This window comes from Eschrichtius robustus, chromosome 3, assembly GCF_028021215.1.
Source record: "Eschrichtius robustus isolate mEscRob2 chromosome 3, mEscRob2.pri, whole genome shotgun sequence".
In the NCBI taxonomy this organism is placed as follows: Eukaryota; Metazoa; Chordata; class Mammalia; order Artiodactyla; family Eschrichtiidae; genus Eschrichtius; species Eschrichtius robustus.
The window spans coordinates 174,608,218-174,635,806 of NC_090826.1; the positions used below are offsets into that span (position 1 = coordinate 174,608,218).

Genomic DNA, 27,589 nt, shown 5'->3' on the forward strand with positions numbered 1-27,589 from the left:
TATATGGATAACTGATTCACTTTGCTGTATACCTGAAACTAACATAACATTGGAAATCAACTCTACTCCAATAAAAATTAAAAAAAAAAGAAATAGGAAGAGGGAAGTTTGCAAAATAATTTCGACTGTTGGGTCTGGATTGGGTCGGGTTGAGAGTGAAATGCTAGCTGAACATCCAGGCGGGATACACGGCCTGCAGGTAGAAATGCAGAACCAGAGCTTGGAGGAGAGATGTGAAGTCTGCAGATATAAATGAGAGATGAGGCTTGATGAACTAATGAAGGCAAATGTTTAGAAGAAGTGAACTAACAAAGGCAAGTGTTCAGAAGAAGAAAGAAGCCTGAGGGCCCGATCTTGTAAAAAAAAAAAAAAAAAAAAATTTAAGGGACTGTGAAAGGAAGATGAGTTGGTCAAGAAAGTGAGGAACCCTCAGTAATATAGGAGGACTCCTTGGGAAAATTCCGTGGCCCAGACGGCAGCTGTACAAGGCAAAATCTAGTAAGTAGAGGAGAATAAGGACTGAGGAAGGGTTACTTGGTCTGGTGTGTAAGGGATCACTAGTGATCTTGACAAGATAAAAATCAATATTTAATAGTACAGTGCAGGCAGAAACTGAGTTGCAATGGTAGCATAGCTTGGGCTACCAAGGCTCTGTGCTAGAATTCTCCCCTTACACGGCTCTGCATTGAGCACGTTATAATCCCAAACTCATTTAATCTGGATAGTAACACTTCGAGGTGAATACTGTAGTATCCCCATCTCATATCCCCATGATACTATGTGATCCCTATGAGGCCTCCTCTTCAAGATAGATACGATCATTATCCGCTTACAGAAGAGGAAACTAAGGCACAGAGGTCTGAGCAACTTGCCCAAACCCATACCACAAATCAGTAGTAGAATTGACATCTGGACCCGAGCAATCTGGCGTGAGCATCTTTGCTCTTAACTATGACATCACTGCATGATGAAGATGCATATGTGATGCTGTAAGCTTTCCTTTAAGACTTTTAGTGGAAGGAGAAATAACCTCTTTTTAAAAAGTGAGCTCAGAATGTGGGTCACGATCTGGGAGATTCAAGAGGAAACGACAGTGACAGTGGCAGGAGTGAGGGAAAGCAGAAGGTGACAACGTGAAGGCGTTTTGAAACTAGAGCTGCATTTGGCATGAGATGGTCACACGTGTATGTGTGTTAGTTCATTGGCTTGCTGTCTTCTTTGGCCGCAGGCTAAGATGCTGGTGCCAAGTGCAGCCGAGAGGGTTGGGTAGCCCAGGGGGATGCTTCGGGGAGCTGCTAGAATAAAGACTTGCAGGCAACACTGGGGACTGAGGGCAGGTGAGAAGGGCCAAAGCAAACAAGGGCTGTGGTCTTTGCTTCATCCTGATCTTTGCTCTTTTAATATTTTATCCTTTCTACTGGGGAAAGGGAATAGGCAAGCGTGTATTTTAAAATTTGTTGTTGAATGATGCAAGCTGTCATCAGTACCAGTTCATTAAAACAATCAAGGGTTACTCAATAAAGGGATACTACGAGTAGGACCATCTTTTTATAAGAATGATGACAGTCTATGTGATTCGGGATTAAAACAGCTCTAAAACCTGCAACAGAAAACAATGGTGAGCAAATACACAAATTATAGTTTTGATACTTCTTTAATTCACGGGATTAACTAGACAAAGAGCCTCTGCCTTGATTGTAAACACCAGTAAACCAAACGTGTTTTCGTTTCTGCAGGCACCTTTAATTGCGGAACAAATCTCATATACCCGCCACCGAGTCAGGTTAATTCAACACTTCCTGTGGGCAATGCTTCTGTTTGAGACAGGTGTCTTAGTTAAATGAACTAATGATTTTGCAAGGAGAAGTACAAAACATAATTATTTAATTGGCTGATTGTTCAACTATGTTGACTTGCATATTTGTTAGCTGCAACGTGAATAAATAGTTTGTAGACGTGTACCTTACCCTTCAGATAATGAAGTCACTCTTGGGAGGAGCATCTCCTAATGTGTGTTAATAGATGTCGCATAAGAAGGACTATCTAGTTAAATAAGGTTGAAAAATGTGAGGTAAAAGAAAACGAGATAGTTTTGTTTCTGCAGGAGGTCCAGTGCCCTGAAATGAGACGATGGCCGTCTTCACTATCAGGTACACTGGGCTCTGCTTTACGAACTGTATGTGGAATCCCCCATTTTTACAGGGGAAACATCTCAGGGGCATTAGCGTCCGAGAAGCACATTTGGGAAAATGCTACTTAGAGCTGTCTTAACAACAAGCAGGGGCTTCCCTGGTGGCGCAGTGGTTGAGAATCTGCTTGCGAATGCAGGGGGCACGGGTTCGAGCCCTGGTCTGGGAGGATTCCCACATGCCGCGGAGCAACTGGGCCCGTGAGCCACAACTGCTGAGCCCGGGCGTCTGGAGCCTGAGCTCCGCAGCAAGGGAGGCCGCGATGGTGAGAGGCCCGCGCACCGCGATGAAGAGTGGCCCCCGCTCGCCGCAGCTAGAGAAAAGCCCTCGCGCAGAAACGAAGACCCAACACGGCCAAAAATAAATAAATAAATAAATAAAAATTTAAAAAAGTAAAGGAATCCCTTTAAAAAAAACAAAACAAAAGAAATAAGCAGGTCTCTTTTTTTAAAAATTTTTATTGGAGTATATAGTTGCTTTACCATGTTGTGTTAGTTTCTACCGTACAGTAAAGTGAATCAGCCATACGTATTCATATATCCCTTCTTTTTTGGATTCCCTTCCCACTTAGGTCACCACAGAGCACTGAGTAAAGTTCTGTGCTGTACAGTAGGTTCTCATTAGTTATCTATTTTATACGTAGTATCAATAGTGTTTATATGTCAATCCCAATCTCCCAATTCCTTCCACCCCCCCTTTCCCCCTTGGTATCCATATGTTTGTTCTCTAGTCTGTGTCTCTATTTCTGCTTTGTAAATAAGATCGTCTATACCAGTTTTTTCAGATTCCACATATATGTGTTAATATATGATATTTGTTTTTCTGACTAAATTTTTTCTGGCTAGTCACACCATTCTGCAATCAGCACACAGGCAGGAAAATGAATTAAAGAAGCATATGTTTTTGTTTTCTACATCTCTGTGCCTCTACCCCCCTTTCTTACACACACACACACACACACAATACTCTGTATAGCTTCTTCTGGTAAACATGCAAACCTCTTTTTGTCCCCTTTTATTACAGGCATATTGACAGGCTTGCTACCCTTCAAAAACTATGCAGTAACCCTAGCTGCTTGCACTTTGGCTGGCTGTACCGAGAGCTCGCATGCACTGAACATCTCTACTCCACAAGAAGGTAAAGTAATTTCAAAGGTCTTGACTTCCACATTTCAGTCATGAATAATAAAATAGGAGAAGAGCTAAATGCTGCAAGGCCATTTGCTACAAAACCCCAACCTAATTTGATGACAAAGTGCATTGCCAGGCCATAATTGCTCCATTTTTGGGGGGGGAGCGAAAATGAATCAAACTCCATACCCTTTAATGACATGCATCTTTAATAGCTGTAATGCAGATTAATGGGCTTTTTAATTGCTGTTACATTGTTCATGCAAGAGCCTTGTCATTAATATGAAGCATCTGAAAGATTAATGAAAGCTTCCTCATTTTACTATGGCTCAGAAGTAAATCTAGAGACAGTCTGACTAAAAAGAATTGATTGTATGGCACAGTATGAAATTGAGAATCAAACGGTTGATTTCCATGGTCTCTTTTAACTGCTAAACACCAGCATGAGCAACAATTATTTCAGTGTGATAGAACCTCCAAACGCCAATCGAGGCATTATTAATCACGGCCTGGTTCCTTCCGACTCAAGTCACACTTTTGTTGTACTTGGAACTTACAAACTGTTGGCATAAATTAATGTTTCAAAAAGCATACATTTAGGAAGGCAGTGGGAAAGAGAAAATATTTTAGCACTCTAAAGAGAAAGCTTTGCTCAAGCGTCAGAATGCATCTCTTCAAGAAATAACAGCTCTCAAGGCATTTAAAGCATTGTTACTTTGTATTTCTCTCTCCTGGATGAGAGGGATTAACACATTTCTCTTACTGTCTAGTTGTAAAGTTATTCAGGAGACTTAAAACCTTGATCTTTAGGGAAAAAGAGTCTGCCAGTCTCTCTCTTTTTCACTATCCCTCCACCCACCCCTTACCCACTTCCTCTTCTTCCCCCCTCCTTCTTTTAAATCCTTAAAGCAAGTACCACTCGCACAGAAAATGTGTAAAGAAAGACAATGGAGGCACTTCCCTGGCAGTTCAGTGGTTAAGACTCCGCGCTCCCAATGCAGGGGGCACAGTTTCTATCCCTGATCAGGGAACTAAGATCCCGCATGCCACACCAGGTGGCCAAAAAAAAAAAAAAAAAAAAAAAAAAAGAAGACAATGGCTCATCTGATGAAACCAGGACAGAAAAGAAGATTTTGTAAAATCCTTCTTGTGACAATTTGTTCATGCCTTGCACCTGACCTCACCAGACCACCCTCACCTGGGCTACAGCATTGGCGACCCATCTTCCGTGTTTTCTCAATGTTCTCTCCATCTGGTCTACCAAGACTAGCACTGTTTTTCTTCTTGTGTCTTTGCTTCTGCTGAGGCATATATCATTTTTCCCTTTTCCAGTTACTTCCACCAACTTCAATATGGCACAGATTGTCCTATATCTCACTCTTTTCTCCACATCCACTACATCCTCTGTCCATGTCTTGCCTGGTACCCTCCAAACCTACCTCACAGCTCAACCCCAGAAGGATTCCTGCTCATTCAGTTCACCATTTTCTTTCCATTATTTCAGGATTTCCCAATTTCTAGTTTTTCCTTAAATTTATTACTAATTTACTGAACGATAGGTATGTTTAGGATCAATTTCTAAAAGTTTTTTTAGTTCTTGTGACTCCAATTCATTGACCATTACAGAAAATGAACAGGCCCACTTTACTAAAAAAAAAAAACTCACATACGTTATAGTTTTCATATGTAATTAATTTAATTCTGTATTTTCTGGCTATTTCTATGACTACATATAGGTTTTTTTTTTGTATCGATTATGAACCACTCTCCCTAGCATTGCCCATCTTAGATCAAAAGCTCCTCAAGGGTAGGGATTCTGTCTAATCTGCTTTAAAAGTCACAGCCCAAGTAGAGATTATGGGTTAATAATACTTGTGATGAAGTAACACAAGCATCAGTAAAGTGAACTAGTGTAAATACTCCCTGTCCATCATTGAGGCAAATTCTCATAAATTCAGGACAGGTATTTAGTACTGTTCCTAAAGCAATTACTGACAAGCTGCCCACGAATCAAGAACATTTCCATGCTTGGGATTTCAGGTTTATTCCATGATTTATTGGTTTGGGTCTGAAAAGTTTGAATTAGAAAAGTAAACTAAAATTAGACTCTCTATATCTTTTTAATTTTTCCCACAGCACCACAAGAGGTTCAGCCACCAGTAGCCAAATCCCTTCCCAATTCTTTGTTACTCTCCTGGAATCCACCCAAAAAGGCAAATGGTATTATAACTCAGTACTCTTTATATATGGATGGGATACTAATCTATTCAGGCAATGGAGAGAGCTACACAGTCACAGGTAAGACTTCTATAGGTATCAGGAAATAGTTATAGTCTATATTAAAGACTATATATTAGTATGTATTATATATACTTACAAATTAATATATATATTTCAGTATATATATATATTATAGTATATAGTATATATATTATATATATATATATTACATATATTATATATATATATATATATATATATATATATATATATATATATATATATATAAAATAGTTATCTGAGAATGCAGTTTCAAAAGTTGGGTTACTTAGTTTTGTCTCCTGTTAAATCACTAAAATTCCATGACCTTTGCGGTTACATTACACTTACAGTGAAGCCAAAGCTGGAAAAACGGAAAAGGGCTCACGTTGGCTCCCTTCCCCCTCCCCCAAGGCTGTCTTACTGCATGTTCTCTACCATTGTCCCACCACTCCTCACCTGAATCCTTCTACTAATATACCTTTGCACAGGTGCAGAGGGGGGTTTGGAAATGTATACTATCAACACAGACAGATCAGCATATGACTCCTCTGCCTCTAACTGATCACTAGATTGAAGCTGAGACCCAGTGTGGTCCCCAGCCGTGCTCGCAGTACAGTGATGTCATTTCAATTCAATTGATGTCATGTCAATCCAATTGAGGCGATGATGTCATTTCAAACAAATGCCACTGGCGCATGAATTAACCACTTTAAAATCCTCATGAATGTGGAATAAGCTTAAGACTCAGAAGTGTGACTCAGTGTGGTCTGAATTTGAGACCATTTGGGAAGAAACATAGCATATCTGCCTAGATCATATTATAAAGTGTCATGACACTTAAGAAAAGTGAATTGTTGGAAACCTTGTGAAACACGAGGCCTGTATTATGTATGTTGTCTGGTGCCTGAATCGAGTTTATATTTGTATGGTAATAGTGGTTATATATTTTATGGTATTTTAGATATTATATGTGACTATTAGGTGAGACATCATTAATCAAATATTGATTGATGAGACACTGAGGCCTTAGAGAGATTAAATTCTTCATGAAAGGTCATAACAGGTTAGCGTCAGAGACAGGATTAATTGTTTATGTATTCACTCCTCCACATTAATGCCAGGTGCTAAGGTGGTAACAGAGGACCAGCCAGACATTGCCTCCCCTCAGCCCCTTGATGCTCATGATTTCATGGCAACACATACAGATGCAGGAATGAGGCATATTGGGACAGGGCTATGGCATTCATCTAATTGCTTTCTCTGAATTTATATTTTTTGTATCCTCTCTAGTCTGAGAGGCTTCAAAGCACAAGAACTATTACATTTTTATTTCATTCATCATGGTTGGATAGAATTCTGTAATACTTATTCTGTGAGGTAGGTGTTATTGTTACCCCCATTTTACAAATGAGGAAATTGAGGCACAGAAAGGTGAAGCAACTTCCTTCAGGCCACACAGCCTGTGAGAGGTAGACTTTGATACCGTCTCAAGTATTCTGACTAATGATGAGTATGCGGTCTTAAAACAAGTTATTTAACTTCTGAGACTTAGTTTCTGAAACAGTAAAATAGAAATAAGTGCAATTTTCAGGATTTTGAAGGGAACTAGATCTATAAAAACACCTAGCATGTTCTTAGTAAACTGAGTAAGGAGAACTGAACTAAAAAATAAATACTAAAACTAAAAATAGATTACCCTTGCCCTAGGATTATCTGAAGGCATTATTTTAACTAAAAGTTATTGGCCATAGAAATTATTTCAGAAGAAATGAAAACACATCATGGAATGAACTTTACCCATATATTAATCATTATTACACAAAATACTTCTGTAGAACCAAAATTGTCGTCATGCGTAATGGGGAAGCACACCTTTTAAGCCCATTGTAGACATTTCCTCCAAGAAGCCTCCTTGGACTCCCAAATATGAGTTAGGTATGCCCCCTGTGTGCTCACTGAGTGCCTTTATGCTCCCCCCTCCTTTTTTTGGTTTGCGTTGTCTTGAATAAGGCTGTTTGTTTACTTGTCAGTTTGCCCTACTAAACCATGGGCATCATAAGGACGGGGCCATGTCTGCCTTGTTCATCACTGCATCTCCAGGACTGATTACAGGGAAGGTATAGAACAAACAGTGCTGAATAAGTGAATGAATGAAGTCAGATGACTCCTGGGAACAAAGAAAGAAGATTTCAAATTAGGGGAGTGGGTGGGGAGTAGGAGTAGGGTGGATTAAAAACAAAGCAGTGAGGTAAAGAGAGGCGAGAAAAAGGTAGAAACCAGAGAAAAAGAAACTAAGATCCTTTTTCTGTGCAGAAGCGAATGCTGACCTAGTCCACAGAGAAGTGGTGTGTGATGGCGGGTCTAAAAGTGTGGGCCTTGAAGATTTCCAAAATGTGCAGAATGCCACATGAGGTGACACTCCAAAGCCAGAAAAAGAACAGGGTGGGGAGGAGAGGAGGCTAGAATTCACACTGATTTCTCATACCACCTAAAAAATGAAACTAATTCTGTATTACGTTGACTCGAATCCTTAACAGACCCATGTGACTATAGTATCTGCATTGAAAGATCATGGCAAATGTTAGCATAGTATAAGAGATGCCCCAGATATAATATAAAGAAAGTGGAATATTTTTATAGAGTCCTTAACCATCTTCTCTAACTACAGTGATAATGGTTTCTTCAGTGGTTTTCATCCTTCAGGTAGATTTTTAAAGATTATTTCTCTGATAAGACTCATAACATTATTTCCTATGTCCTCCTTGGCATCTCAAAGGCAACTATATTTCTTGTTGCTTTTATCTCCAAATGGCAGAAGATACGAAGTACAGTAGGAATACAGTATTGGTCACTAAGGAGAGGAACTAAGCCAAAAACGTTACGATGGGGTTCAAAGTTGTACATGATGATTCAAGTGTCATAGCCAGCAAAGCTGAGGCCCAGAGACGCCAAGAAATCCTAGTCGGTAATTGGAAGAACTGATTCAAATCTGGGTCTCTCTGGCCTCAAAGTCCATACATTTCATCTCTACACATGCTACTTATTGGACACATTTTATTATTCCTCACAACAACTCTGAAAGGGAGATGGAAGCTTGATTACAAACCCCAGAGCACCTATGTTAATCTTCTAGGGCTGCCATAACCAAATACCACAGACTGGATGGCTTAAACAACGGAAATTTATTTCTCATAGTTCTGGAGGCTAGAAGTCCAAGATCAAGGTGTTGGCAGGTTTGGTTTCTCTTGGGACCTCTCTCCTTGACTTGCAGACAGCCACTTTCTCCCTGCATCCTCACATGGTCTTTCTTATGTGTACACCCCTGCTGTCTCTTCCTCTTCCTTTAGGGGCATCAGAACCATTGGATTAGGGCCCTATCCCTATAACCTCAGTTAACCTTCATCACGTCTTTAAAAGCCCTATCTCTGTAAATCAACTAAACTCCAGTATAAAATAAAAATTGAATTAAAAAAAGCCCTATCTCCAAATGTAGTCACACTGGGGGGTTAAGGCTTCAACATGTAAATTTTGGAGAACACAATTCAGTTTGTAACAGCACCCAAAAGTGAGTGTTTTCTGCTGAATGTCCGCTTTTCTTGAGATTCTCCAATGGCATGCAAGTTAAGTAAAATGGTCTTTTAGATATCTTTCAACTCTTTCAAGATTTTGTATCTGTGATATACATTACATTTAGGTCATTTATGTCTTCAAAATTCACCTGTCCACTAGGAATCACAGAAAAGAAGAATGGGAAAGGGAATCTGGCTGGTTGAAGTCAGCCCGGAGAAAACTGATGGAGAAAACTGCTCTAGCATTGGGTCTCACTTTAGCCTCTACAGACACTTTAAATCCTGCCACGTTTCATCATAAAATGTATCCATGGTGCTATTGGTACTCGTTGCTTGTCTTTGTGCCAGGATTTTTGTGGCATAATGTCCTTTCCATTCTGAGTAGCTTGTGGATGGAACTTCTATTCTGTTCTATTCTATTCTATTCTATTCTGGCTGGTGCTGTCAGTAATAGCAAGAGTTTAGGGTCAATGAAGTGGATCTCTCCAGTGCTGAAATGTCAATTCATAGAGAGACTGAGAAATGAAAGATGTGGTCTACTAGATTTATGAAATGAAAGATGTAGACTACTAGATAAGTAGCATGTGTAGAGAAATAATTGATAGCATTTTTTAGTTATAAAAGTAACATACGCTTACTGAAGATCATTTAAAATATGCAGATATCTAATACCTGATAATCCCACCTTACAGATAGAAACTCTTAGTATTTGATGTAATTCCTTCCAGCACTTTATTCATTTTAACAAAATTGAGCTATACTGTATAATTTGGAATCCTTGCATATTCCCTTAATATGAATATATCTCACACCACAAGGATTTTTCTAAAAATATCTTGAAATATTTTAATAATGTTATATTCGATCTTATGAATGTACATTAATGCATTTAACCACTTAAAAATTCAAAATTTCTAATTTATCTCATTTTAAATATTTTGTGATAAATATTACTGTACATAAATCTTTGTTTGCTAGATCTCTAAACGGGGAATAGCTGAGTCAAAGGTAACAAACTTTTTCAGAATATTTGATATACATTTTTGCATTGTTTTCCAGAAAAGTTCATAAACAGTGAATGTTACATGCTTACATCTTTGACAGTTTTACAACCTGAAAATATTATTTTTATTTGCATGTTTAGCTACTAGTTTACTGCATACTTTTGTATGATGATTAGTGATTTATATTTGATTCAGCTGATCATAGTACGGATGAGCAAAAATTTAACAGGGGTAAGGATTCAGTTTGAAACTTCTTTAAGAGCTGTGTTTCATACCCTGTTTTTCCTGGCTACAGTCACCTGCACTATTTACAGTTCTTTGTCTTCTACACCATCAAAAACTTGCTTAATGACTTGGCTAATGTCCCCTCCTAAATATTCAAGGTGTCAACCTTTCTTTTCTCACTCCTACTCCATTTATTTGTAGCTTCCTTTTAAGTTTCCGCATAGAACAAACACTTTTCCGTTATGCATAAAAAAATGGATCTTGCCGCCATGGTGGATACAGGTCAAAGTAAATGCATTTCAATTCAAAAGCCACTTAACATCTAGGTGGCTGGAATGTTTTTCTTCTTTCTCTTAAATATGAAGCATTAAAAGTCAAAGGCAGTGCTGCACCTTGAGTTAGTACAAAATATATTTAAAAATGCATACAGTTCAAATTTTTGCCTTGCATAGGCCATAAGCTAGTAAAATGGTGGGTCAGTTATGACACTGAAAAATGAATCCAGTTAGAGAACCTCCCGAAGGCTGTTGATGTTCGCTATAATAAATAGCACACACTTGAAGTCAAAGTTTTTCATTCTGTATTCAAAGGTAATGGATTTTTCGTAACCATAGTAACCTTGGGGTATTTCTGGATAAATACATGAGGTATATACATTCTAGTTTTATTTTTGAATATAAACTACCACATTATGTATTACTAATAATATGAAAAATAGGCTGTAGGTTAGTATAATGACAGCTTAAACTAGTATGCATTTTTCTCCTGCAAAAAATAAATATTTATCAAAAGTATAGGTTCAATTAATTTTCCCCCCAGTTTTGTGGTATTCTGGTGGTGCCATTTATCTTTTTTTGCAAGATCTCCATTAATCTCTTATTTCTGTCTCATAACAGATTTTTAAGAATTTCAAGGTAAAAACAATTGTGCTTTAAAGCTTATGATTAAAAACATTATTGAAAGATTGAAGGACCTACATTGATATCAACAGCAGAGCTATTGTGGCGCCACTTAAGATGTGTGTATACCGTATGTTCATAAAGGGGGAGGAAAAAAGAAACCTTTTGTGAGTCTGTTCACAACATACTGGGATTGTTTCAAAGTTCAGGCTAGATAGCTTCCTGATTGATGATGACCATCCGAACTGTAGCCAACCAGATCATTCTCATTTTAAATGAATGCCCTAGTAGAAACTGGCAGTCTTTAAGAAGTTCGTGAGATAGTTCACAGAAGCTTACAAAGTTTTTGGAAACAAGGATAGCAAGATGGCGGTAACCTGAAGAAGTATACTACGAGCATGACAGGGAGGTTTATGTGAGTTGTGTTGACCAGTGAAGAAAGAATAGGGATCCCTCAGGACAACTCTTTTCTTACTGTGTAAGTGGTTCTTAGTTAACCCAACCTAAACCTTTGCTGCTTACAAATACGAGAATTTCAAAGGGGGAAACGTCAAAAGGGATTCCCTAAAAATTATATCTGACACCAAACCTTAAAACATGAACATTTTCAAGTGTATTATCTCATAAATCTATAGTAGTCTTATGATTGAATAAGAGTGACTGATTTCCAGCACCATTGATGGCATCTTCCCATCACCATTAGGACCTGAGATTCTATCACTAAGACTGAGCCACTAAGACAAGGATAATAGTGGTATAAGGAGTGTGTGTGTGTGTGTGTGTGTGTGTGTGTGTGTGTGACTGAGTATGAGAGAGAGACAGACAGATAGAAAGACAAAGGCAGAGGCAGAGAGAGAGAAGAGAAAGAGAGAAGAAAAGCAGATGAATTCCTGGTAAAGTCAGATAGACAGTAAGTATTTATATCTTTAACCCCTAAAAGTGCTAAAACTTTTTTTTTTGGTCTTATTTGCCAAGGTCAGAAAGGACCATGTATAAACAGCAAAATAAAAATGTTCATCTTGAACCTTCCAAACACTTAAGTCTTACGATGAGACATTTATGATAGAAGAAGCTGTATTGCTTATGGCACAATAAAAAAAGTGTTCAAAGGTTAGGTACTTCTAACCAAGCATTATAAGAAACCTTATCAACACTCTACAAATTTGAGCTAAATTATATTCATTCACACTGATGGCTTACAAAACATCTTTTCTTAGCAAAACAAAACTTCACTTTAACCTTGATATTTTCTTTCATTTTGCATTTTTGAATACCACAATGCAGTGATTCTAAATCACTCCTCTTACATAAAGTGATGTTACTGAGGGGAATACTGTTAACATGCTTGTGTTCTAACCCATAAGGCAGAGTATTAATAAGACAGAGTATGTGAGGGTTTTCAGGTAAGGCAGTGATCTCATCTATGAGTGATGGTGCCTCCCTATTACAAACTAATTCATACTTTGTGCCCTTTTGATGCCACTGACATAGTGTTAAATTATATAAAGTCTAAGAAACCTTGAGGATACAAGGAAAAAAGTCCAAATAATGAAAAGAAGTGAAAGCCTTCAGAGGCCAAGTTACTAAGCTGCTAACTCTGTGATCAAAGACTCCAGAAGAGTTGCTTAAAGTTTAGCCACAGCCCTGATCCTTGGGTTAACAAACAATGGATGCTTTACTTTAAAAAGCCCTATTCACTTAGTAACAAAGGGTCAGGTGAAGTGAAATAACTTGTACAGAATGTTTAAATATCAGTTGTGATTGTAAACAATACAACCAAAGTGTTATTCTTATTTTCAGATGCTTCTCCAGTGCACAAGTATGTGAAGAAATTAAATATGTTTAAATTTATATCTTAAGATCTGTACCCAAATATTACCTGTGATCTGTTAACCTAATTGATGAATATTATACTCTTAAAATGGTAGGAAAAGTCTCTCTATTTGAAGGGATTTCAGAGGAATAGTGGGAATCAGATCCAGTTAGAAAAGTAGTGGAGTTAAATCCTGAAAAAGGTGATGGAATGTCTTCTTTCTCTTTTAAAAAAAAAAAACTTATTATTTTATATTGGAGTATAGCCAATTAACAATGTTGCGATAGTTTCAGGCGCATAGCAAAGGGACTCAGCCATGCATATACATGTATCCATTCTCCCCCAGACCCCCCCCCTCCCATCCGGGCTGCCATATAACATTGAGCAGAGTTCCCTGTGCTATACCGTAGGCCCTTGTTGGTTATCCTTTTTAAATATAGCAGTGTGTACATGTCAATCCCAAACTCCCTGATTATCCCTTCCCTCTACCCTCCCCGCCCGGGAACCATAAGTTCATTCTCTAAGTCTGTGAGTCCATTTCTGTTTTGTAAAGACGTTCATTTGTATCATTTCTTTTTAGATTCCGCATGTAAGCGATATCATACGATATTTCTCTTTTTCTGTCTGACTTATGAATGTTTACTTCCATTGAGAGCTTTACAAATAGAACCTGCCTGCTATTTTGAGCATTAAGAACTGCCATTATTTTAAATTTATTTCTTAAAGCTTCTTAATTGAATGATAAATTCACACCAAAAACATATCTTAAGTATACAGCTTGACGAATATTCTCAAACTGAACACACCCATGGAACCAGCACCCAGATCAAGACACAGAACATTCTTGGCACCCTAGAGGCCCCCCATTTTTGCCCTCATGTCTTATCTCGTGACTCAGGTGACTGCTTTCCTGATCATTTAGCATAGACTGTTTTTGTTTGTTTTGCTGTTTTGTATTTAATATGAATGGAATCAGACAGTGTGTTCTTTCTTCACTGGTTTCTTTTGGAGAATGGAGGAGGGAGAGTGAATCAGTGGAACAGTCCTTTGTATTCCTGCACGTATATCCTGAACCCTCTGACCTCCAAGATGTTGCTATGACAATGTCAGCTGTTATAGTCCTACCTTCCACAAAGCCATTGGAATATTTGTGAAATGAACCATCTACCTCGTTCTCCAAGTCCAGAACTGGGAACTAACTATAGAGAAGCTCCATCTATGAAATTAGAACTTAGCACATGGAATCACTGGCCTGTGTTCACCAGCAAAAAACTTCTAAGTGTCCACGAATGGAATACTGTGTGGCCATACACCTCAGGATGCTGTAGAAGAATATTTAATAATGTGGAAAGGTGTTAAAAACAAACACTTCAACAGCACGTAATATGTGAATCTATTTTAGTAAAATATATGTGTACACATGTGTATGTATACATGGATGTGAATACATACGTATAGGAATATGTATGTCTAGGGATATACACCAAAGTCTTAACAGTGCTTATCTCCCAGTAATGGGATTCTAGTGTTTCCTTTCCTTTTTTTGAAGGGGTCTTTTTATCTTTTAAATTTACTACAGTTTGGATATCATCTGAATTTTTGTAGTATTTTTCCCAATTTTAATATATATGATAAAATTGGTACAATGGATATTTCAGGAATCTGATTGCATTCACCTATCAGTACTTATCTGTTAGTTCTCTCTAGTCTTTACTTTGATATTTAGTCAGGTAGATCACCTTACTCATTTCCTTCTAGCCAGTATCAAGTGTGGTATTCTCCATACCTCTAGCACGATCTACCCCCATTAAAACGTTACCCATATATGATGATCTAGCTCAATTCCCACATCTTCCTTTGATTCACAGATTCTTATCATTTTCCTACAAATTTGTCACTTGAATACATTCTGTCTTGCAATATTAACTTATTTTAAAGGCAATAAATCTCGATTCCAAACAAGAGTGTAGGTGCATTGAGTACAGTTATCATGTTATTTACTTTCATGATCGCTATAGTAGGTAGCCTAGGAATAAGGACCCAATTGGCCTCTAATAATCTCTTATTGGATTGAGTTGAAATGAATTGAATTAAATTGACGAACACTGAGAATCAGTAAATTAATATTTTAAAGTAAGTGACAACAAACACCGATGCTTAATTCAGAAGTAATTAATATGCTAAATGTAGTAAACAGTTTTAATGAGGTAGGCTGTTCCTGTAGCTTCGTAGAATATTTCATTTAATTATACAATATGTAGCAAATTCTTTTTTTGGCTAAACTACTTGTGTAAATTTGCTAGGACTGCTATAACAGAGTATCGTGGGAGAAATTGATTGTATCACAGTTCTAGAGGCTAGAAGTCCCGTATCAATGTGTTGGTGAAGGTTGGTCCCTTCTAGGGGCTGTAAGGGAGAATCTGTTTCATGCCTCTCCCCTAGCTTCTGGTGGTTTGCTGGCAATCTTGGGTGTTCTGTGACTTGTAGAAGCATCTCCCTGATCTCTGCCTTCATCTTCACATGGTATTCTCCTTGTGTGCTGCCTGTGTGGAAATTTCCCCTTTTTATAAGAACGCAAGTCATATTGGATTAGGGCCCACCCTGATGACTTCATCTTTTTTTTTTTTTAACTTTTACGTTGGAGTATAGTTGATTAATAGTGTTGTGTTAGTTTCAGGTGTATAACAGAGTGATTCAGTTATACATATACATGTGTCTATTCTTTTTCAAATTCTTTTCCCAATTAGGTTGTTACAGAATATTGAGACGAGTTCCCTGTGCTATACAGTAGGTCCTTGTTGGTTATCGATTTTATTTTATTTTTTTGAACTTTATTTCTTTATACAGCAGGTTCTTATTGTCTATTTTATACATATTAGTGTATATATGTCAATCCCAATCTCCCAATTCATCCCACCATCACCCCCCACCCCCGCTTTCCCCCCTTGGTGTCCATACGTTTGTTCTCTACATCTGTGACTCTATTTCTGCCTTGCAAACTGGTTCATCTGTACCATTTTTCTAGATTCCACATATATGCGTTAATATACGATACTTGTTTTTCCCTTTCTGACTTATTTCACTCTGTATGACAGTCTGTAGGTCCATCCACATCGCTACAAATGATCCAGTTTTGTTCCATTTTATGGCTGAGTAATATTCCATTGTATATATGTACCGCATCTTCTTTATCTATTCGTCTGTCAATGGGCATTTAGGTTGCTTCCATGACCTGGCTATTGTAAATAGTGCTGCAATGAACATTGGGGTGCAAGTGTCTTTTTGAATTACGGTTTTCTCTGGGTATATGCCCAGTAGTGGGATGGCTGGGTCATATGGTAATTCTATTTTTAGTTTTTTAAGGAAGCTCCATACTGTTCTCCTTAGTGGCTGTATCAGTTTACATTCCCACCAGCAGTGCAAGAGGGTTCCCTTTTCTCCACACCCTCTCCAGCATTTGTTGTTTGCACATTTTCTGATAATGCCCATTCTAACTGGTGTGAGGTGATACCTCATTGTAGTTTTGGTCTGCATTTCACTAATAAATAGTGATGTTGAGCAGCTTTTCATGGGACTCTTGGCCATCTGTATGTCTTCTTTGGAGAGATGTCTATTTAGGTCGTCTGTCCATTTGTTGATTGGGTTGTTTGTTTTTTTAATAGTGAGCGGCATGAGCTGTTTATATCTTTTGGAGATTAATCCTTTGTCCATTGATTCGTTTGCAAATTATTCTCCCATTCTAAGGGTTCTCTTTTCGTCTTGTTTATTATTTCCTTTGCTGTGCAAAAACTTTTAAGTTTCATTAAGTCCCGTTTGTTTATTTTTGTTTTTATTTCCATTACTCTGGGAGGTGGGTCAAAAAAATCTTGCTGTGGTTTATGTCAAAGAGTGTTCTTCCTATGTTTTCCTCTAAGAGTCTTATAGTGTCTTTAATCCATTTTGATTTTATTTAGGTCTTTAATCTGTTTTGAGTTTATTTTTGTGTATGGTGTTAGGGAGTGTTCTAATTTCATTCTTTTACATGTAGCTGTCCAGTTTTCCCAGCACCACTTATTGAGAAGGCTGTCTTTTCTCCATCGTATATCCTTGCCTCCTTTGTCATAGATTAGTTGACCATACGTGCATGGGTTTAACTCTGGGCTTTCTATCCTGTTCCATTGATCTATATTTCTATTTTTGTGCCAGTACCATACTATCTTGATTACTGTAGCTTTGTAGTATAGTTGGAAGTCAGGGAGTCTGATTACTCCAGCTCCGTTTTTTCTTTTCCCCCCTCAAGATTGCTTTGGCTATTTGGGGTCTTTTGTGTCTCCATACAAATTTTAAGATTTTTTTTCTTGTTCTCTAAAAAATGCCATTGGTAATTTGATAGGGATTGCATTGAATCTGTAGATTGCTTTGGGTAATATAGTCATTTTCACAATATTGATTCTTCTAATCCAAGAACATGGTATATCTCTCTATCTGTTTGTGTCATCTTTGATTTCTTTCATCAGTGTCTTATACTTTTCTGAGTACAGGTCTTTTACCTCCTTAGGTAGGTTTATTCCTAGATATTTTATTCTTTAGGTTGCAGTGGTGAATGGGATTGTTTCCTTAATTTCTTTTTCTGCTTTTTCATTGTTAGTGTATAGGAATGCAAGAGATTTCTGTGCGCTAATTTTGTATCCTGCAACTTTACCAGATTCATTGATTAGCTCTAGTAGTTTTCTGGAGGCATCTTTAGGATTCTCTATGTATAGTATCATGTCATCTGCAAAGACTGCCAGTTTTACTTCTTCTTTTCCAATTTGTATTCCTTTTATTTCTTTTTCTTCTCTGTTTGCCATGGCTAGGACTTCCAATACTATGTTGAATAATAGTGGTGAGAGTGGACATGCTTGTCTTTTTCCGGATCTTAGAGGAAATGCCTTCAGTTTTTCACCATTGAGGACGATGTTGGCTGTGGGTTTGTCATATATGGCCTTTATTATGTTGAGGTACGCTCTCTCTATGCCCACTTTCTGGAGAGTTTTTTTCATAAATGGGTGTTGAATTTTGTCAAAAGCTTTTTATGCATCTATTGGGATCATCACATGGTTTTTCTTCTTCAATTTGTTAATATGGTGTATCACATTGATTGATTTGCATATATTGAAGAATCCTTGCATCCCTGGGATAAATCCCACTTGATCATGGTATATGATCCTTTTAATGTGTTGTTGGATTCTCTTTGCTAGTATTTTATTGAGGATTTTGCATCTATATTCATCAGTGATATTGGTTTGTAGTTTTCTTTTTTTTTTTGTAGTATCTTTGTCTGGTTTTGGTGTCAGGGTGATGGTGGCCTTGGAGAATGAATTTGGGAGTGTTCCTTCCTCTGCAATTTTTGGAAGAGTTTGAGAAGGATGGGTATTAGCTCTTGTCTAAATGTTTGATAGAATTCACCTGTGAAGCCATCTGGTCCTGGACTTTTGTTTTTTGGAAGATTTTTAACCACAGTTTCAATTTCATTACTTGTGATTGGTCTGTTCATATTTTCTCTTTCTTCCTGGTTCAGTCTTGGAAGGTTATACCTTTCTAAGAATTTGTCCATTTCTTACAGGTTGTCCATTTTATTGGCATAGAGTTGCTTGTAGCAGTCTCTTAGGATGCTTTGCATTTCTGCAGTGTCCCTTGTAACTTCTCCTTTTTCATTTCTAATTTTATTGATTTGAGTCCTCTCCCTCTTTTTCTTGATGAGTCTGGCTAAAGGTTTATCAATCTTGCTTATCTTCTCAGACAACCAGCTTTTAGTTTTATTCATCTTTGCTATTGTTTTCTTTGTTTCTATTTCATTTATTTCTGCTCTGATCTTAATGATTTCTTTCCTTCTGGTAACTTTGGGTTTTGTTTGTTCTTCTTTCTCTAGTTCCTTTAGGTGTAAGGTTAGATTGTTTACTTGAGATTTTTCTTGTTTCTTTAGGTAGGCTTGTATAGCTATAAACTTCCCTCTTAGAACTGCTTTTGCTGCATCCCATAGGTTTTGGATCGTCGTGTTTTCATTGTCATTTGTCTCTAGGTATTTTTTGATTTCCTCTTTGATTTCTTCAGTGATCTCTTTGTTATTTAGTAACGTATTGTTTAGCCTCCATGTGTTTGTGTTTTTTACTTTTTTTCCCCTGTAATTGATTTCTAACCTCATAGCGTTGTGGTCAGAAAAGATGCTTGATATGATTTCAATTTTCTTAAATTTACCAAGGCTTGATTTGTGATGCAAGATGTGTTCTATCCTGGAGAATGTTCTGTGTGCACTTGAGAAGAGAGTGTAATCTGCTGTTTTCAGATAGAATGCCCTATAAATATCAATTAAAACTATCTGGTGTATTGTGTCATTTAAAGCTTGTGTTTCCTTATTACTTTTCTGTCTGGATGAGCTGTCCATTGGTGTAAATGAGGTGATAAAGACCCCCACTATTATTGTGTTACTGTCGATTTCCTCTTTTATAGCTGGTAACAGTTGCCTTATGTATTGAGGTACTCCTCTGTTGGGTGCATATATATTTATAATTGTTATATCTTCTTCTTAGATTGATCCCTTGATCATTATGTAGTGTCCTTCCTTGTCTCTTGTAACATTCTTTATTTTAAAGTCTATTTTATCTGGTATGAGTATTGCTACTCCTGCTTTCTTTTGATTTCCATTTGCATGGAATATCTTTTTCCATCCCCTCACTTTCAGTCTGTATGTGTCCCTAGGTCTGAAGCGTGTCTCTTGTGGACAGTATATAGATGGGTTTTGTTTTTATATCCATTCAGTAAGCCTGTGTCTTTTTGTTGGAGCATTTAATCCTTTCATATTTAAGGTAATTATCGATATGTATATTCCTATTACCATTTTCTTAATTGTTTTGGGGTTTTTTTTTGCAGCTCCTTATCTTCTCTTGTGTTTCCCACTCAGAGAAGTTCCTTTAGCATTTGTTGTAGAGCTGGTTTGGTGGTGCTGAATTCTCTTAGCTTTTGCTTGTCTGTAAAGCTTTTGATTTCTCCATCGAATCTGAATGAGATCCTTGCCGGGTAGAGTAATCTTGGTCGTAGGTTCTTCCCTTTCATCACTTTACATATATTGTGCCACTCTTTTCTGGCTTGTAGAGTTTCTGCTGAGAAATCAGCTGTTAACCTTATGGGAGTTCCCTTTTATGTCATTTTTTTGTTCTTCCCTTGTTGCTTTTAATAATTTTTCTTTGTCTTTAATTTCTGTCAATTTGTTTACTATGTGTCTCAGCATGTTTCTCCTTGGGTTTATCCTGCCTGGGACTGTCTGTGCTTCCTCGACTTGGGTAGCTATTTCCTTTCCCATGTGAGGGAAGTTTTCGACTATAATCTCCTCACATATTTTCGCAGGTCCTTTCTCTCTCTCTTCTCCTTCTGGGACCCCTATAATGTGAATGTTGGTGTGTTTCATGTGTCCCAGAGGACTCTTAGGCTGTCTTCATTTCTTTTCATTCTTTTTTCTGTATTCTGTTCCATGGCAATGAATTCCACCATTCTGTCTTCCAGGTCACTTGTCTATCCTTCTGCCTCAGTTACTCTGTTTTGGATTCCTTCTAGTGTATTTTTCGTTTCAGTTATTGTATTGTTCATCTATGTTTGTGTGTTCTTTAATTCTTCTAGGTCTTTGTTAAACATTTCTTGCATCTTCTCAATCTTTGCCTCCATTCTTTTTCCAAGGTCCTAGATCATCTTCACTATCATTATTCTGAATTATTTTTCTGGAAGGCTGCCTATCTACTTCATTTAGTTGCTCTTCTGGGATTTTATCTTGTTCCTTCATCTGCTACATAGTCCTCTGTCTTTTCATTTTGTCTGTCTTTCTGTGAATGTGGTTTTCTTTCCACAGGCTGCAGGATTGTAGTTCTGCTTTCTTCTGCTGCCTGCCCTCTGGTGGATGAGCTATCTAAGAGGCTTGTGCAAGCTTCCTAGTGGGAAGGACTGGTGGTGGGTAGAGCTGGATGTTGCTCTGGTGGGAAGAGCTCAGTAAATCTTTAATCCACTTGTCTGATAATGGGTGGGGCTGAGTTCCCTCCCTGTTGGTTGTTTGGCCTGAGGTGACCCAGCACTGGAGCCTAGAGGCTCTTTGGTGGGGCTAATGGTGCACTCTAGGAGGGCTCATGCCAAGGAGCACTTCCCAGGACTTCTGCTTCCAGTGTCCTTGTCCCCATGGTGAGCCACAGCTGCCCCCCACGTCTGCAGGAGACTCTCTGACACTAGCAGGAAGGTCTGGTTCAGTCTCCTCTGGGGTTACTGCTCCTTCCCCCTGAGTCCTCATGCGCACACTACTTTGTGTGTGCCCTCCAAGAGTGGAGTCTCTGTTTCCCCCAGTCCTGTCAAAGTCATGCAATCAAATCCCAACTAGCCTTCATAGTCTGATTCTCTGGGAATTCCTTCTCTGGTTGCTGGACCCCCAGGTTGGGAAGCCTGACGTGGAGCTCAGAACCTTCATTCCAGTGGGTGGACTTCTGTGGTATAATTGTTCTCCAGTTTGTGAGTCACCCACCCAGCAGTTATGGGATTTGATTTTATTGTGATTGCGCCCCTCCTACCATCTCATTGCGACTTCTCCTTTGTCTTTGTATGTGGGGTATCTTTTTTGGTGAGTTCCAGTGTCTTCCTGTCGATGATTGTTCAGTAGTTGGTTGTGATTCCAATGCTCTCGCAAGAGGGAGTGAGTACATATCCTTCTACTCTGCCATCTCGAACCAATCTCCTGTTTATCCATTTTAAATATAGCAGTGTGTACATGTCAATCCCAAACTCCCTAACTATCCCTCTCCGCCGCCCTTCCCCCCCTGGTAATCATAAGTTCGTTCTCAAAGTCTGTGAGTCAGTTTCTGTTTTGTAAATAAGTTCATTTATATCTTTTTTTTGGATTCCCCATATAAGTGGAATATCATACGATATTTCTCTTCCTCTGTCTGACTTACTTCACTCAGTATGACAATCTGACCCTATTTCCGAATAAGGTCATGTTCTCAAGTACTGGGGCTAGGATTTCAACATATGAATTTTGACAGTACACAATTCATCCTGTAATTCTGTTCTATGTATTTGATGCTGTGATTAATAGCATTATAAAACTTTCCTCAAATACCTAAAAAATATTAGAAAATATAAGGCATCTGTTCAAAATCAGTTTAAAAACTGATATATTCCATGACAGTAATAAAAATTATTTAGAAAGGAGATAATCACTTTTATCTGGAATGGTCCATTCATTTACTCAATATTATTGAGTAATATTCATAATAATATTCATTAGTTGAATATTATTGAATATTATTATGAATATTACTCTGTAGACACTGTGTAGACACTCAATAGTTTTCTAAGCATTGAAGATCCAATAGATAACAAAAGATGCAAAGGCCCTGCCCTCATGGAGATTATATTTCAGTGGGAAATGGTTAGAGATGGCTTCATACTCTTCATGTTATATTTATTATATCTTCTTGAAATAAATGAAAACTGACTCTCCCCTAAAGCTAGCAATTTCTTCTTCAGCCATTTTAAGTAGATGTGAATCAGTCTTTGATGTCCCATGTAATGCAGAAATCAAGGGGACAGGGTCAGCATCCTCTGCTTCTCCTACCAAACATCATCCCAGATTTTCTACCTTCCTTTAATACTCATTGATCCATGAGACCCATGCTCTTTGGCTGTAGAAGTCTTCTTTGTTTTGATCATCTTTACTAACATCTTACCCTTGTTTCCTGATTCAGTAAAGACTTGAGCACTTAGATTTTCCCCTTTCTTCTTTCTCCACCCCAAATCTGCCAGCACCCTGTGTTGTTTCAACTGTCATGGGAACAATCCCTTGGCAACTCAGCCTCTCAGATCCTTTACCTTCTCATCTATAGGAAACTTGATTGTACTCTTAAGTTAATAGCTTTCATTTTGGTACTCTGGATGTTGCCATCACTTAGAAATGCTCCATGTCTAACACATTAAGTCCACATATTCCACTATTCAACTATAAACAACCGTTTTCCAGCTCTTTCACTCATTTACTCACACTGAACATATCTGTGTTCTTTTTTGAAACTCTCCATTTCTTAACCCCTCCATCTCTTTGCTTTATTAGACCCTGTCTTTCTTTTCCTTCTGAGGTAGCTCCAGAGTTTAAAGCTTGAATTGTTTTCTTTTCAATTCTCTCAACTTTCTTGCCCCATTATTATTACAATATATTCAAGTGAAAACCCACCAAAACTAGATCAATATATTTGTCTGTGTTTTTGACACCCACACTGGGGCTTCCTCAGCTCTGCCAAAGAGAATTTGATAAGCATACAGATGGGTGCCATTCTGATAGCTAGTGTTCTCCAATCTCCAACTGGCTTCTAAATACTTGCTCTCGATCTTTCTTTATTTCCCTAGTCTCACATTTGCCAGTGCCAGTTCTTCAGTCCTTGTCCACAGTTCTTCAAGCTCTGATCTCCCTGAATCTCAGCAGATGACTGCTTTTCACCTCAAATTGAAGCTCTTGGATGGGGTTCCTCAGTTTGCTGTCACAAAACATTTCCTACATTAGAACCAATGTTTCCCTCCTTCTCTTAGGAAACAAAGGAGTGTTCATTCCCCTGCCGAGGGCTAATTCCCCCTCTAGATCATCTTCTACTACCTTTGTGAGGACCTCTCTTTCAGCCTTACTTTTCCTGTGTCTTTCTCTCTCCTCCTGTACTAGCTCCTTCTATCAGCATTTGATAGGCTCAAGGCTCTTACATGTGGAGGGAAAAAAAAACATGGGAAAAACAGGCTTTGAGTTTCATCTCCCACTTTTGGTCCCAGCCTTGCCTCTCTCACCTTCACAGTCACATTCCTTACCTCCACTGGCTCACTTGCTTTGCCTCCTAACCTCCTGTATATTTCTTAGAGCTACCATCACAAAATAACACAAATCGGATGCCTAAAACAACAGAAATTTATTCTCTCATGGTCTGGAGGCTAGAAGTCCTAAATCAAGGGGTCAGCGGGGCTCTGCTTCCTTTGAGAACTCTAAGGGAGACTTCTTCCTAGCCTACACCAGCTTTTCGTGGTCACTGCAGTTGGTGGCATTCTGTGGCTAATTGATGATATTCAGTGGCTAATCCATGGCTTGCCATTGCCTCACTCCAGTATCCGCCTCTCTCATTCCACGGGGCCCTCCCTGTGTCCAGATTTCTCTCATCCTATAAGGACACCAGCCATGTTGGATTTAGAGCCCACTCTAATCCAGTATGACTTCCTCTTAACTTGATCACATCTGCAAAGACCTTACTTCCAAACAAGGTCACATTCACAGGTACAGGGGTTAGGACTTGAACATATCTTTGGGGGGAACAAAGCTCAACCCTCTCCCCCTCCATTGTCTCCACAATGACTTCACCACGCAATTGAAACAATTCTTGCTGGGCTATCAAAATTCTTGTAGAGCCAATTCAGGGCCAACGTGAAGGCCATACAGTTCATGACACTTGGACACATTGTTGATGATTTTTCCATCCCAGAACATTCTTCTCCTGGTGTCTGTGACACCCGCTGTCTCAATTTCCCTCTTATTGCTCAAGCTCTGGTATGCTAGCCTCTTCTTTTCCTTCCACCCCCAAATGTTGGTTTATCTCAGGGCTCTTCTTGGAATACTCTGCACAATGTCTCTGTGATGACTCAGTCTTTATCTCCAATTCAGACACTTTTCCTAAGCCATGGACATTTTTTCTATCCACATATTGGACCCTCCTGCTCCAGGCATTTTACTCCAACTCCCTAAAACTGAATTCACTGTATCTACCACCTCCCATAAAATGCATTGCTTTGCCTGAGCTTCCCATTTCAGAAACACTACTGAGAACATAAACACTATTAGTATCAGTGTTACTAACAATAATGCTTCTCACCCTTTTGCCAGAAATAAAAACCTGGATTGAATCTTGGACTCCTTTCATCTCTCACATCCAATCTTTTTTATTATTATTATTTTTAGTCGGAGTATAATTGCTTTACAACGTTGTGTTAGTTTCTGCTGTACAATGAAGTGAATCAGCTATATGTATACCTATATCCCTTCCCTCTCAGACCCCCCCCCCCCCGCATCCCACCCACCTAGGTGGTCACAGAGCACGGAGCTGAGCTCCCTGTGCTGTACTGCAGGTTCGCATCCAATCTTAAAATCCAAAGTCTTTCTCGTGGCTTACAACACTTATCTGGCTCTCATCTACTTTCTTAGCCTTATTTCAGATCATTCTCCCACTACCATTTATTTCTGTAGTGCTACATCGGTTTTCTTTCTGTTTACATTTGTTTAAATACAGCAAGCCTTCTTATTTGCAGACCTTTGAATTGGCTGCTGACTCCGACTGGAGTTCTCTTTTTCCAGGTCTTTATATGTCTGGATCGTTCTCCATGAGTTCTTAGATCAGATAAAAACTTCTCTATATTAGTTAGAATAACCTTAGATGATGTAAACTCACACACATGTTAGTTTCTAAAAACAGAAACACAATAGAAATTTATTTCTTGTTCACTTACCAGCCGAAGAGTTTGGTTGCTAGAGCTTCCTCACTCTACATATTTTAGGACACAGGCAGATGAAGGTTCTGCCATCTTTAACACGCATCCCAAGGCCGCTCTGGAGTTCTCTCCATTGCTGTAGTAGGTAAGGAAAGAGAATGAAGGATAATAAGTTGGAGATTTTTGTGGGCCAGACCTGGGAGTGACATATTTCACTTCTGCCCACATTCTAATGGCCATAACTCAGTCTCACAGCAGCACCTAACTGGTAGGGACACTCAGTAGACAGCCTAAGACAAAACTCATTTGCTGGCTCATGGTTCTGTAAGTAGGAAGTTTGGGTGGGTTTAGCTGGGTTTCTAACTAGGGTCTCACAAGGCCAAGATCAAGGAGTTGGGCAGCTTGGGCTCTCTTTTGGAGGCTCTGGGGAAGAATTTGCTTCCAGGCTTATTCAGGTCGTTGACAGAATTCAGTTCCTTGCAGCGGTAGGGCTGATGTCGCTGTTTCCTTGCTGGCTGTCAGCCTGGGGCTGCTTTTAACTTCTAGAGGCCGCACTCACCTGGCTGCCTTCATCTCAGTAATGCAGATCATCTCTTGCGTCAAATCCCTTTCATGCTTTGAATCTCTCTGGCTTCCACTATTAACATTTGGAGGAAACTCTGATTTTAAAAGGGGCTCATGATGAGATCGGGCACACCAGGATCATCTCTTTTTTCCATATAAGGTGAGATAATCACGGGAGTGGTATCTCCCCACATTCACAGCTTCCACCCACACTCAAGGGGGAGGAATTCGTACAAGTGTGAGAGTCAATGAGAGTCATCCTTAGAATTCCTACCGCAAAATTCAGAGGCCTAATCATGCAGGTGTGACTTCGCTGAGCCTTGCTTTCCTGGGGAAATGGAAATAACAGTACCTATTTCAGAGACTCAGTGTGAGAATTACGTGTGATAATACATGCAAAAAATGGTCAGTGCTCACAACTCTTTCGTGGAAATAGTAAATGATCGACGAACACGTGCTTTTAGTTGTAGAAATAGTACGAGTATTGTTAAATCATAATAAGGACCCTTAATACCAAACATCCCCTGCAGGCATGTCTCTAAAGTACATATTCATTTTAATTCAGGAAATATTACTTGAGCATCTACCGTGTACAGGTTGCTACATTGGAGGTTGGATGTTACATATGTGATTAAGATATTTTCATCTTTCCCTCAAAACATTCCCAGTTCAATTGCTTGGATGGAAACATACGCAACTAAACATGAAGCTGTTCACTCTGTGGTATTTTCTGTAACAGGTGTGAGAACAAAGAAAGAGGTAATTCATCAGGAAGATAAAGTAGCACCGAGGAGGTGAATTTTTGCAGGCTTTAGAGTAGCGTTTCAGAGCTGAAGGACAGGCAAACCTAAGAACCATAGTGGAATAGTCAGTGACACAGAGCTGTGAATGTGCATCTCATGAAAATTAAATAGCCCACAATTTAATATGACTGAGCACCCTGGGTAAGTGATCAAGAGCAGTGAGAGGCAAGGTGGCAGTCAGATCATCAAAGGTGCTGTAGGGATGCTGAGACATTTAAATTTTGTTCTGAGGCAGTGGAGAACCATTGAAGTAATGATACAGGATGAGCTAACCCGTTTTAGAAAGTAAATGATTGAAATATGACTTTACTCTGAAATAGTCACAGCTGAACCTATGCAACCATTGTCTCCATTCAGTAGGTGAAGGAACTAGTAATTTAGAACTTTAGATGCAAAAAGCTAATTGGTCTTAACAATACAGACTGCAAAAGGATGAGGAGAAGAGAAAAGCATTAAGTTTATTTGTTAACAGCTCTATCGTATTATACTTCTGTGCATTAGTCAGTGTAAAATAAAATCTACTTATTTTAAATCCTTTTAAATGGTGTTTATTTCCTGATGACACAATCTGCTAAAGTATTTACCCTTGGTGCATATTTCCATTAACCTTGTTGCTGATACAAAGGCTAA

General features: G+C 38.6%; 1 protein-coding gene across 1 annotated transcript in view; it reads left to right on the forward strand.

Moving 5' to 3' along the window:
• USH2A (usherin) overlaps nt 1-27,589 on the forward strand; it is a 795,295-nt gene that overhangs the window by 363,714 nt on the left and 403,992 nt on the right. The window contains exons 30-31 of the mRNA XM_068538548.1: nt 3,213-3,326; nt 5,456-5,617. Of these exons, the coding sequence (XP_068394649.1) occupies nt 3,213-3,326; nt 5,456-5,617 (276 nt within the window). The remainder of the gene's footprint in view (nt 1-3,212; nt 3,327-5,455; nt 5,618-27,589) is intronic.